The 13,043-nt window shown below is 48.4% G+C and overlaps 1 protein-coding gene across 1 annotated transcript in view; it reads left to right on the top strand.

Moving 5' to 3' along the window:
* The window catches only part of LOC133128907 (uncharacterized), a 39,365-nt gene that overhangs the window by 4,935 nt on the left and 21,387 nt on the right, over positions 1 to 13,043 (top strand). Inside the window, exons 8-27 of the mRNA XM_061242713.1 lie at positions 266 to 526; positions 1,198 to 1,458; positions 1,890 to 2,150; positions 2,614 to 2,871; positions 3,118 to 3,378; positions 3,810 to 4,070; positions 4,259 to 4,519; positions 4,621 to 4,878; positions 5,265 to 5,525; positions 5,980 to 6,237; positions 6,855 to 7,115; positions 7,274 to 7,534; positions 8,162 to 8,254; positions 8,633 to 8,896; positions 9,162 to 9,422; positions 9,922 to 10,182; positions 10,544 to 10,804; positions 11,424 to 11,687; positions 12,071 to 12,331; positions 12,530 to 12,790. Coding sequence (XP_061098697.1) covers positions 266 to 526; positions 1,198 to 1,458; positions 1,890 to 2,150; positions 2,614 to 2,871; positions 3,118 to 3,378; positions 3,810 to 4,070; positions 4,259 to 4,519; positions 4,621 to 4,878; positions 5,265 to 5,525; positions 5,980 to 6,237; positions 6,855 to 7,115; positions 7,274 to 7,534; positions 8,162 to 8,254; positions 8,633 to 8,896; positions 9,162 to 9,422; positions 9,922 to 10,182; positions 10,544 to 10,804; positions 11,424 to 11,687; positions 12,071 to 12,331; positions 12,530 to 12,790 — 5,049 coding nt within the window. The remainder of the gene's footprint in view (positions 1 to 265; positions 527 to 1,197; positions 1,459 to 1,889; positions 2,151 to 2,613; positions 2,872 to 3,117; positions 3,379 to 3,809; positions 4,071 to 4,258; positions 4,520 to 4,620; positions 4,879 to 5,264; positions 5,526 to 5,979; positions 6,238 to 6,854; positions 7,116 to 7,273; positions 7,535 to 8,161; positions 8,255 to 8,632; positions 8,897 to 9,161; positions 9,423 to 9,921; positions 10,183 to 10,543; positions 10,805 to 11,423; positions 11,688 to 12,070; positions 12,332 to 12,529; positions 12,791 to 13,043) is intronic.

Below are 13,043 nucleotides of genomic sequence, written 5' to 3'. Positions count from 1 at the left end.
GAACATTATTCAGCCAGAGCTTGACTCTTGTGGCCTGCCAGAACTGTGCTACACTCTATTATTGCTACTTCTTGGCCAGTTTATCTGATTAATCTACAAGCTTTCAAAATTTCATCTGTGATCACTTGAGCACATTGAACCGTACTTCCCTCAAGGGTTTTCAGCAAACCCTGGTAATGGTTTTCACTTTATTGTACATCTGCAAAATGAGCATAATGTAATGTAAAACATCAAATGCAACCGGTACCGTCTGCTTCTGTTCCAGTGCCCTGCGCACCTGAGAATGTGACGGCTATCAGGGACTGCGGCCCCGACACTGCCTACATAGACTGGGTGGCCAGTGCAGGCGCGGTGTTCTACATCGCCACGGCTGCTCACGCCGACGGCACGGTGCGCAGCTGCACGTCCATGGACACGCAGTGTCAGATACAGGGCCTGCGATGCGGCCAGACCTACAACGGCTCGGTCATCGCCACCAACTTGAGGTGCAACAGCTCCGAGAGTGCCCGCGTCACCTTGGAGACAGGTATGCCTCCCGCCGCTGGAGGTGTGGAGGAATGACCTCAACTGAGCAGAGACAAGAACAGTGTACAAAGAGATTTTTGATAATGTTCTTTCTTTTTCTACAGTTTTTGTTTTGCTGGTAGATCAGACCTAGGTAGGAACCTCAGTAAGAGAGGATAGGAAGAGCAGTAAACATCATTATTCTGTCTCGCAAAGAATGGCTTTAATGCATTAGGGCAGGGGTGTCGAACTGAATTCCCGGAGGTTAGCGCAGTGTCTGCAGGTTTTTAGTTTCCTTCAGCTGTCTTTAAGTCCTTGAGAAGAAGTTATGTGCATTCTTTAGCCAATCAATGACGTGAATGAACTACAGGACAACTGAGAACAACCTGGAAAAACCAGCAGACACTGCGGCCCCCCAGGACTGGAGTTTGACACCTGTGTATTAGAATACAGCAGAACTAGAGGCTGTGCATTGAGCTGAGAATGAGAAGGTTCTAACATGTTTGAAAAAATGAGTTATTGTGATAAATATGTTGTTTATAGGGCACAAAATACGTGTGAATATATATATATATTTTTTTAAAATTTGTATCTGCTTGGAGCCCATTCACTTTTGAAACTTCAATGCTCAATATTTCAAAACTCTCAGATAGAAGCTCTCTAATTCTCAGCTCACGGCATTGTGTTTTTCAGCGCCGTGTCCTCCTGACCACGTGGAGGCAATCCTGAACTGTTCGGGGAACCAGGCCCAGATTGTGTGGCAGAACCACCTGAACATAGGCTCCTACACGGCCATCATGCAGGACCCCAGCGGCAGCATGCTCATCTGCGACACCGCACTCGACAGCTGCGTCGTCACTGATCTGAAGTGTGGCGTGCTGTACGCCGTCAGCGTGCAGCACCATGACGGCACATGTAACAGCCTGAATTCTGCGCCCATCTGGATGGACTCCGGTAAAGCAGCTACCCTCCAACCTGACATCCATCACTGGCTTTATTTCACTCACACAGTCCTCACTACAGCTTCACCCCAATTCAACATTCCTCCATACACCTTCAACAGTTCTGCAATTCTACATGTCTCATTAAAGCCTCGCTCCCAATGTACATACTGTGTGGACAGAGAAATGGCATACAACTTGTACAAGGTGTATATGGTCACTATTACTCTTCAACACATATGCTTTGTGAGCTTTATGGGCTGTAATCACTTTAAGCACTTACAAAGAATATTTTTTTTTATCACTTCAATGATAAATGGCAAAACAAAAGTTAATGTATAAGTGCAAAGCAAGACCTTTAAAGAGATCTCTTCTGGTTTTGGATTTTCACCATCCTGGTGGGTCACACTTTGATTAATTCAAAATGTACCTGGCTCTTTTCAGTTCCATGCGGGCCTGAGAACGTTACGACCAATGTGAACTGTGGAACAGGGGAGCTAACCGTGGACTGGGACGTGTCAGTCCCGGGGCTGAACTACACCACCACAGTGTCCACAAGGGATGGGGAGACAACTGTGTGCAACTCGACAGATATGAGCTGCAGCATCAGCAGTCTGGACTGCGGCAGGTCCTACACTGTGACGGTCCTGTCTGTCAATGGGAGCTGTCTGAGCATGCCCAGTAGAGATGTGGTCATCCAGGAAGGTATAAAGTTATACTGCTTCTTCTGCCATATGATGTTCTTCTGCCATAACTGTACACAAAAGCTAAGCCAAAGAATCTGTTTTATCAGTTCATCCAAGGTTATAATGCTTTAACCTTTAATATGAATGTTAGCAGTATGATGTGTTTTATGGTTTCAGGTAGGCTTCGGTAATATTTTGTGCTACACTGATATTACACTTGCTGGCCTGGGAATACTGTTAGCCAGTAACACTGCCAATACAATGCCTCCTCATGAATATTAATAACTGCAATTTATTACCAGAAGATTCTGTGAAACTAGCCTGAAACTACTGTAGTTTTAGAAAGGATGGAAGGACCAAGCTGACCGTCTTGTTTGTCTGTTTAATATTGAAGTTTTAATTTGTGGTAATTATGTTTTTCTGTGGAAACCTTTGAAAACCTCTGAACATCGCTGAACATGGGTCTATCTGTGTGTGTGCAGCGCCGTGTGTGCCCACCAACGTGACCACAGAGCGGAGCTGTGCGGACAGCGCTGTCGCCCGCTGGGAGGCGAGCAGGGGGGCCCAGTATTACACCGCCATTGCCGTGAGCGACAGCGGGCACAGGACCGAGTGCTCCACAAACGACACGGCCTGCGACCTCAGCGGTCTGCTCTGTGGGGAGGTGTACACAGTGGGCGTGGTGGCAGTGAACGACAACTGCACCAGCCCTCAGAGCCAGACGGTGCAGCTGCAAATAGGTAGAGTGGAAAGGGGCAAGGTGGTGTACAGGGGGGTTTGGGAAATGGCTGGGACAAGGCAAGTGTAGTGTATGGGGCAGATTGGAGCAGGGATTCACTGGTTGGAATGTTTGGTGCAAACTCTGCAATTGTCTCCTTGAGCCTTCTGCATTTGTCCTATATAAGCAGAGTCGTGTGCCTGGGTCAAGGTTGAGAGAATGGGACGCTGAAGGGAAATGGGTGACCAGTTTCTCTGTGCCCCCACAGTGTCTTGTGCTCCATCTGGTTTGAACGGCTGGGTGGACTGCACCAGCAACACAGCCTCCATTTCCTGGTCTCCCAGCCCCAACGCCCTGAGCTACTCTGTGACAGCGATGGCGGCGGACAGGCACACGCACACCTGTAACGCCCGCTCCACCTCCTGCCCGGTGACGGGCCTCCACTGCGGCCAGGAGTACGCCTTCACTGTCACAGCCAGTGACGGTGTCTGCGAGAGCCCAGCCAGTGCACCTTTAATGCTGCAAACAGGTAGATTTTCCGCCAGATTTTCCAACTCTTAACAGAATGCTGATCCTACAAGTGAACACATTTGCACTAAATTTGCAATCCAAAGATGGCCAAGAATATGCCAATGAACCTATGGGTGGGCATGTCCTTACTGAAATAAGCATAAAAACCCTGAACTGTTTTGCACAAAATCATTAGAATCGCTTTGTGACCAGCCATAAATATTTGGCTCAGTGAAACACATGGTGGTGCTAGAGAGCTCCAAATATTTAAAATATATATTTTTTAAATCATAAAAAATCACTGCTACATCTGACAGGTCCCTATATTGATGGGGTGGTTTATCATCTGAATTTGAACATATATTTAACAGTGGCGCATGCACTAGTGTATAATTCCTGCACCTCCCATCTTGGCTCCTTTTTTATGCCTCTTCAATTCTGCTATTTCAGCACCATGTGCCCCTATGAATGTGTCAAAGCACCTCTACTGTGACAACAACGTCCTTGCGGTCAGCTGGGACTCAGCTGCAGTCCCACTGAACTACACTGCCATGATTAGGGCGTCTGGTGGCAGCATGCATTCCTGCAGCTCTACAGACACCAGCTGCCGCATCACTGACCTGCTGTGTGGGCAATGGTACAATCTGACCGTCACAGCCTCTAATCACAACTGCACTGGTCCTGAGAGTGCAGCACAATCTGTCCAGACAGGTGAGCGCGAGAGGCCTGGTCAGAATGACACAACAATAGCATATGTGACAGGAAATCACTTCTAACTCGCACTGCTTAAAAAAAGAGACCTCGGTTTTTGTAGATTGGTGACTGTTTCATGGTGCCCGGCATTCTTTAGGTCACAGGATGGTTGTAACATAACCATGCTTCTGCTGTTGCTTCCTCAGGGCCGTGTGCTCCGTTGAATGTTCGTGGGGACCAACAATGCGGCACAGACACCCTGCTGGCTTCCTGGGATAGCTCTACTGGGGCCAGCTCCTACATGGCCACGGTGACCGGCCCAGACGGCTACTCCGAGACTTGCGACACGGCAAATCTCACTTGCTCCTTCGGAGGCCTGAGATGCGCTCAGCGCTACAACATCAGTGTCGTTGCCTGCGACAGCACCTGCAACAGCACAGCTGGCCCCGCTGTCTCTCTGGTGACAGGTAGGCCTCCATTTTGATTGTCTGGAGTAGATAGGGGGGCCGAGTTGAGCATGTCACTCCGGGTTGAGGCTGACGGACTCTGCTCTTGCACCCTCCACCAGCACCCTGTGATCCAGAGAACGTGGCAACCCGGCTGCACTGCAGCTCGGATGAGGTAACAGTATCCTGGGATGCCAGTGCGGGTGCAACTGGGTACACTGTGGTGGCGCAGGGGAGGGGCGGGCCCAAAACCTGCCAAACCACAGGAAGCTCCTGCCAGCTCAGCCAGCTGGCATGCGGTGATATGTATAATATTACCGTTCTGGCTGAGGATGGGACCTGCAACAGCACCTGGATGACCAGCACAGCCTTACAGACAGGTATAGAATTACACTTACGTACAGACAAGGAGATAATTTATAAGTGACTTATGTATTTTTAGTAATATAATGTATTTTCTAAATATTGCAGTCAAGATAAGACCTGACAGACTGTGGCTTTCTGTTAGAGAGAGATAGTGGAATAGAGAGGAGCCAAGCTGGAAATAAGACATTATACAAGAGAAATGCAGCAGCTGTACAACAATACAAGCTACAGTGAGGACACTTTTGTCCTGGCTCTGCCTTTGAACCAAAACTTAAAATAAAACTTGATTACATTCAGAACCACAAGTGTGGCAGCTGCGAAAGGAACAGCCCTCTGGCTGCAGGGGTAAAGACAGTTCACTGCACGTTTGATAACCTCCCACACTCGTACCCCTCGACAGCACCATGCCCACCACAGATCACCAGGAGCTCGCTAGACTGCCACACCAATGTGGCCTCACTGGCTTGGACGACGGGAAGCAATGTGACAGAGGTCGTCGTCAACGCCACATCCACCCTGGGCCACGAGGCCTGGTGCAGCTCCGCCAATGCCACCTGCCAGCTCACAGGCCTGCAGTGTGGCCAGACCTACACTGCAGTCGCCACGGCGAGGGGTGACCAGTGTGGCAGCGGACCCAGCTCAGGAGTGGATATCATCACAGGTATGGCCACAGGGGGGGCACTCTTGTGATCTTAAAAAATGGACTATGCTTTATTTTACAGCCCATTTAGTTGCATAGTACTTACTGGATAAGTATACAGCTAGTGTAATTATGAGGTAAGTACTTTGATTTCAGTAGTAAGTACTAAGAGTAAGTAGTAGGAAATAGCATATGTAAGTACATTTTACAGCCCATTTCATAGTACTTACCTCTGAAATCAAAATATTTATCAAGTATATTTATCCTGTAAGTACTATGTCATTAGCAGGCTGTAAAATAAAGCAATGCCAAAAAAAATGTCATAATTGAAAATAAATATTATACACCTTATAAGATATAAGTATTTGAATAAATACTTCTTACTTAAAATTGATTTCATATAGTTTATCTCTAACAGCCTTAAGATATATTAATTGTTGATATGATGTCATGATCCGATTTTTTCATATTACAGTGCCCTGTGCCCCTGCTGTGGTCACCCCTTCGTACGACTGCAGCACCAACATGGCCACTATCTCCTGGGACGACAGCCTGGGGCGGGAGACATTCCAGACCACCATGGAGGGTGGCGATCACACCTACTCCTGCAGTACAGCTCAGACCAGCTGCTCCTTCAGCAACCTGCAATGTGGCCATGTCTACAACGTAAGCGTCTGTGCCCAGGCCGCCCACTGCAACAGCAGTCTGAGCTTCGCCTACGGGCTCAACACAGGTAAGAGCGCTCCACTGCTTCCCACACGCGTGTACGGTTCTAAACACATTTTAACCACTGGCTCTTCACTCTGTACTGCTGTAGTTCCACAGCCGCGCGCTGGCGGAGTCATAAATAGCACAGGCTGGAAATGGAAGCTGGAAATACAACAGGGCTACAGAAATCTTCAGGACATGGGACATTCTCGCAACCTTTATATAGCAGCAAGATGACCTCCTTTAATCCTTTTATTTAACCAAGGGATGTCCACTGAGAACATGTTTTACTTTTTCAAGGATGCCTTAGGAGAAATTCCAGAGAGAACAATTGTAAGTAGAGAGCACAAGAGAGAACAGGAGTAAAGCCCCTGGAGCAGTTTTTGGATGAAGGGTCAAGGACCCAAGGGTAGATTTCATCCTTTTTTGTTTAGGGGCCCGACTTAATTTCACCACTCAAGCAACTTACCACTAGGCTACCCTACCGCCCTGTTTTGTGACCAGATTACGCTTGTTATTTTTATTGAAAGTGCAATATCTAAAAATGTGTTTTCGGCTTTCCTGGGAAATCTTTGTCCTTTAGCAGTTCTGTGATGTGTTCTTGGGGAACAGAGAATGCTGATAAGTGATGTCTCCCCCCAGCCCCCTGTGCACCCCAGAACGTGAGCGCCTCGTTGGTGTGCGCCAACAGCACGGCCCTGGTGACATGGGATGGCAGTGAGGGTGCGGTGGCCTACAACGCCACTGCCATGGGGAGGAGTGGGGACGTCAGGTCCTGCAGAACCATCGACACCAGCTGTCACCTGCAAGGGATGCAGTGCGGGCAGACCTACGACATCACCGTCACCGCCTACTCTGAGACCTGCGGCGGACTCCAGAGTAGCGCCTTCATCTTCACCGCAGGTATACCCATAAGTTCTTTATTACAATGAAGATGTTGACTTAATTGTAATATCTCCCTTCCCCTACCCTTATTCTGTGTCACCTCCTTGCCTTCTACTCTCTCAACTCCTTCCCACCTTCTCTCGCCCTTACCTTCTCTTTCTCTCTCTCCCATGTAGGCCCTTGTCCACCCAACATTGTGGGGGTGACTCTAGAGTGTGACGGTAACATTGCCCAAGTTTCCTGGGATCCATTACAACAGGCAGAGAGTTATTTAGCCACCGCTACAGCTGCGGATGGACACACCCACACCTGCGATTCCAATTTCACAAGCTGCTCCTTCGATGACCTACACTGCGGGGAGGCCTACTCTGTCACTGTGGCGGCCATGGAGAGGGGCTGTCTGAGCGAGCCTAGTGCAGACCTAGTCCTGGGATCAGGTGAGAGCTGGGTGTAGTAACATACCCTTGTCTTGTCAAATCCTTACTATGCCAGTCTCAACTGTGCACAGTAGTCCTGTTTCATTCATGAGATGAGAATTACATCAGAGGCCCTTAGTGCAAAATAAATCATACATGCCCCACATTCACCAAAGACAATGTTGCAACATTGAATCTGCCCCTCACATCCTACTTTGCACAGCTCCTATTCTAATACATATTATAGCTTCTCTACACTCTTCCCAAGCATGCTAACATCACACATCTCATTTCACTGGCTACCTGCTTTTTTTAAAACCTTGGTACTAGCCTAAAGGAAGGTGAAAGGAACAGCTCTTACACACCTCCAATCAACCGTATCCAGTCTTATAATTATTTTATTCCAATCAATCAGTCAAAGGTCAATCAAAAGGTGTGTACTCATTATCTCATTCCTTCACCCCTACCACCCACCAGCCATCTGCCCCCCCACGAACCTGGAGGGAGTAACATCCTGCGACACCAACACCTTCTCGCTCTCATGGAATGCCAGCCTTGGGGTGGGTGTCTCATACACACTGTACTCCTGGAAATGGGGCGGAGCCAACACCACTTACCCTGTGAGGGGCACCTCCTACTCTTTCCCAGGCCTGCAGTGTGGAGAGCACTACACCTTCTGGGTGGCTGCCCAAGACGCCACCTGCGAGAGCAGCCTCAGTGAACCATTGGAGATGAACACAGGTATGCCCCATGCCCTCGGAGTCTGCCCTGCCCCGCCCCGAGGTCCCCATAGATTTTCTAACGGGTCAATTCCATATTCTTATCATCAAAACTTTAGTGTCTTTATTATGGACACAGAACTGTTCGAATTCTATAATACTTATAAAGGGAACATGATCGTTGACAATAGGACAATTCTATCCTTGTACATCGATCTTCATAAGGTGCAGCAGAATTGCCTGTTGTCAGCTGGAACTTCCTGTAGTAAGGAAGCTGAAAAGAAGGAAGGAGCTGACCATCTGGTAGAGCAATGTGGCCTTGTTGTCAGTCATGAAGAAACTGCGTCCATGCACATTGAAGGTTGTTGTGTCTTCTTGACCTCCCGCTTTGCGTATGCAGCTCCTTGCCCACCGACCATCCAGGCGGCCCGGGTGGACTGCGGCTCCAACAGAGGCACTATATCCTGGCAACCGACCATGGGTGCCGTTGGAGTGAGCTACATGGTTGAAGCAGTAGGGCATCATGGGCACAGAGGCACCTGTACCTCCAACAGCACCTCCTGCTGGGTGAAGCTGGATTGCGGGCACCGATACTCAGCTACTCTCACCTCCTTCACTAACGACTGCAACAGCACCCAGAACTCCACCATTGAGTTTGACTCAGGTACCAAGTTTACAATGCATCCATTTAGCCTTTCAGCTTTTCTAGAACAACTTACATAAAGTTAATGTATTCATTCAGTGAATAACAACAACAGTATCCACAAATGGTTAAATTGTAAAAAAATGACTTTTAGGAGTCAGCTTTAACTGACATTACTTTTGATTTTATTTTGTCCTTATTTTATGGTATACTGTTTTTTACCGTTTTAGTACAGTAACCTTGACAGTAATAAGACTGTGTTTCCTCTCGCCTTCCGCCCACCCAGCCCCCTGTCTCCCTGAGGATGTAATGGCAAATTTGGACTGCAATACCAACGAGCTGGCTGTGCAGTGGCGGGAGAGCCCAGGTTCGGATTCGTACACAGCACTGGCCATAGGAAGTGACGGTTACCGTGCCTCCTGCAACTCCTCCAGCACGTCCTGCTCCATCATAGACCTGCGGTGCGGCGAGACCTACAACATCACTGTCACCACCTCTTCTGTCAACTGCAGCGTTATACAGGGGTCCGACTACCAGGTCCAGTCAGGTACGCTTACATTTAGCAATTTACCCAGAGCAACTTGCAAGGTTGTTATGGGAAATGAGCTAAGGTGGCATATGCAAATCTGGTTCCCTTCCACCTGATGGTTAAATGACTGATTTAATATAAGTGACTGGTCAGAGATTCCACTCGCCTGGTGTCTGAAGGTCTCAATCGACTCCTGAACAATGATAACCAGCAGTCTGACAGCCAGATTTTGCTTTTCTCCCCACACCCCTTCCCCCTGTGTAAGCAGTTAATGTAGAAACACGGTAAGGTCTTCTGACTAACCTAGAGATTTGAGAGACATTTCAAATTACTGAAAAGAAATTGGACACTATAAAGAATCTTGATTGGTCGCTGCAGTAAATGTTACGGACATTTTATTTAGATTTTATTTGACAGAAAAAAATCTTGACCGTTAACCTAACTGGAAATTATTGACATCTCTCCTGTTTTGGGCCTGCTCCCCACCATTTTGGATGACCACTGTCCCTCCCCACAGCACCCTGCCCGCCCCAGACCCCGGTGGTGACCCTGAACTGCAGCAGTAACAAGGCAGAGGTGTCGTGGGCCGGAAATGGCATGGGGCAGATGTACAGTGTCTCAGCGGTAGACCGGCGCGGTGTCACCCATACCTACAACTCCAGCGATGACAGCTGCACTTTCTCAAACCTGAGCTGTGGGCAGACATACACCTTCAGCGTCATGGGTTTGACCAACCAATGCAGGAGTGATGTCAGTCCCCCCCAGGATGTGCTCACAGGTGACACCCCTGTAAAAGTAAAATGACAAAAAACAGCAACTGCCTATTATGGCAGCACATAAATGTAACAAATTATTTTGTATTAATGCCAATTAATTACTCTGTTGGTATATCTAATATTGAATGCATTAACACTAGAATGGTCAGAGCTGAAGCTATTGAGCATTTAATCTTAAAATGTAGACACTGTACATGCAATACTGTCCTCCTTCCACTTTTCTTAAACATTTGAGTTTAAAATAAATGCTTAAAGTAAAACCGCCAACCAGACAATAGGCACCGGAGGTACTGGTCCTCAGGTAAGAATTGTGCTTTAAGATATTTTTTACAATAATAATAATAATACTTTTCTTTTTCTTAGCTCCCTGTGCCCCAACGCATGTGACGACCACTTACTACTGTGACACAAACATTGCGCTGGTCTCATGGGACTCAGCACAGGGTGCCACCATGTATACAGTGAGGGCAGAGGGCAACCGTGGACACAGCACTTCCTGCAACAACACAGACACCCTGTGTACCCTGAACGACTTGCGGTGTGGGCAGGACTACTCAATCATCATCGTGGCAATGCATGACAGTTGTGCTACTTTTGCGAGCGAGCCTGTCAACATTTCCACAGGTGTGCAACGGCAATCATGGTCCACTTTTGGGCGACTGCATAATAACATTTGTTAGGATTTTTCCTTCTCCGTGGAATGAATGCAGGATGATGAAGAACAGGTGGACAACTTCTCTTAAGAGAATTCAGGGTTAATACATGAGACAAACACAGAGCATTCGGGCAGTCTGTTCAGAGAGTATCTCTACCCAACTAGTGTGTGTGGTGTGCTTAAGTACAATACAGTCATACATAACAAAGAGTTGGGAAGAGGAGAGTGGTCTCTCCGTGGGAGACTCTGGCTGAGTTATTTGGCAAGGATGCGTGTATATATATTTGTGATACTGATAAAGCTAGAAATAGTAAAACTGGGAACCTATCACATTGTACTGGTGTGTTGATCCCTCTATGCTGGATGATGAGAATAATAATCTCAGAAAGCTTCATGTGTGGTGTGGTGTTGGGGGCAGCACATCAATCACCAGTGATCGATGGTCCTGTACTATATGCATGATGAGCTGATATCATTGTCCCTGATGAAATTTGTTAGTGGACTATTCTTATCATTCAGGATTTAGTGTTCGTGGGCTGATCTCACAGTTCTGGATTCATTGCTGCATCTCCATACTGCTGTTTGCAGGACCCTGCCCACACTCGCAGATGCAGTCATCTCTGGACTGCAGCTCCAACTCGGCGCTGATCTCCTGGACACCAGGGAATGGCACGCTCTTGTACAATGTCTCAGCTGAAGCCCTCAACACCGGGGACTATGTGTCCTGCACCAGCAGCGGCTCATCCTGTAACGTCTCTGCCCTGAACTGCGGCCAGAGGTACAGGGTCAGCATTGTGGGGACAGGCGTCAACTGCTCCAGCAATCCTGGAACCTGGATAGCAGTGAATACAGGTACTGTCTCCCTCACATGTCACAGCTCCTACTACCAAAGATTGTCCCACTTACCCAAAAACTTCCCCCCCACACTTCGCAACACCCCAGCAACTTCTATCCAACTACTGTCCCCCACACTAACCAACACCCCAGCACCTTCTACACAATCACTGTCCCCCACACTACCCAATACCCTATTGCCTACTACCGAACCATTGTTCCCCACACTTCCCAACAGCCCACCATTATCGACCCACCCACTCTCCTCGAAACCTTCTACAGCACCTTCACTGCACAATCACTGTCCCCCACACAACCCAACGCCCACTACCAAACTACCCTCACACAATCTGCTTCGAAGAGGTACCTGACTGCCATATCGTGTGTGACCCACCCCGCAGCTCCCTGCGTGCCCACCAGGCTGGATGTGCGTTCCTCGTGTGACTCCGACACGGCGACTGTATCCTGGGCCGCCGCCGCGGGCGCGGTGAAGTATGTGGTGACGGCCGAGGCCAGCGATGGGCACCGGAGGACGTGCAACAGCAGCGGCCTGTCCTGTGACATCGCAGGCCTGGAGTGTGGCTGGGAGTATGCAGTGTGGGTCACAGGCATGGATGACGACTGCAACGGGGCCGACAGCGAGATCTACACCCTGAGAACTGGTAAACGTGAAATTACCCACACAACTGCCTAATGCCAGGAAAAGTTGCTTGTCATTCTGTAGTCTGGTCAGTGTTGCCTTCACTGTTGCGGGTGTTCTCAGTAAACATTTGCATTGAGTTGGACCGTTGTGTTCAGTGCACTGATGAAGGTGAGTTCGGGTGATAAGATGCCTGATTCCTGTTTGTACCCATCTCCAGCACCCTGCATTCCCCAAGCTCTTGACACCAACCTGGAATGTGAGGCCGGCAATTTGAGTGTTGCCTGGCAAACGAGCAGAGGAGCGTTACACTACCGTGTGGTGGCAGAAGGCAGTGCTGGGGATGTCGTGACATGTAACACGGCCAACGCAACCTGCAACTTCCCTGGCCTGCCATGCGGCCAGAAGTACAATGTCACAGTGACAGCCTGCGATGACAAATGCAACAGCTCCGGCAGCCTGGCTGGTGTTGTCTCCACAGGTAATTCCCAAACAGAAAGCCTGGACCCAGAAAACAACTGTCCTTAATAATTAATCAGAAATTATTGTCAGTGTCCTTCTTTTGCTTAGCAAACACAGCATGGCACGTTCATGTTGGTGAGACAAAATTCTGAGTTTAAGTTAAAGGTGAAATGCTTGCTTGAATTCAATCCCAAATTTAAGGAAAAAGGTTGTATTCAGGCCAATTTCAACTCATCTGTGAGTAGAGTGAGATGCGACCCATAAATCTCTTT

This window comes from Conger conger, chromosome 5 (assembly GCF_963514075.1).
Source record: "Conger conger chromosome 5, fConCon1.1, whole genome shotgun sequence".
Classification (NCBI taxonomy): Eukaryota; Metazoa; Chordata; class Actinopteri; order Anguilliformes; family Congridae; genus Conger; species Conger conger.
This window is presented reverse-complemented; position numbering and strand designations above follow the sequence as displayed.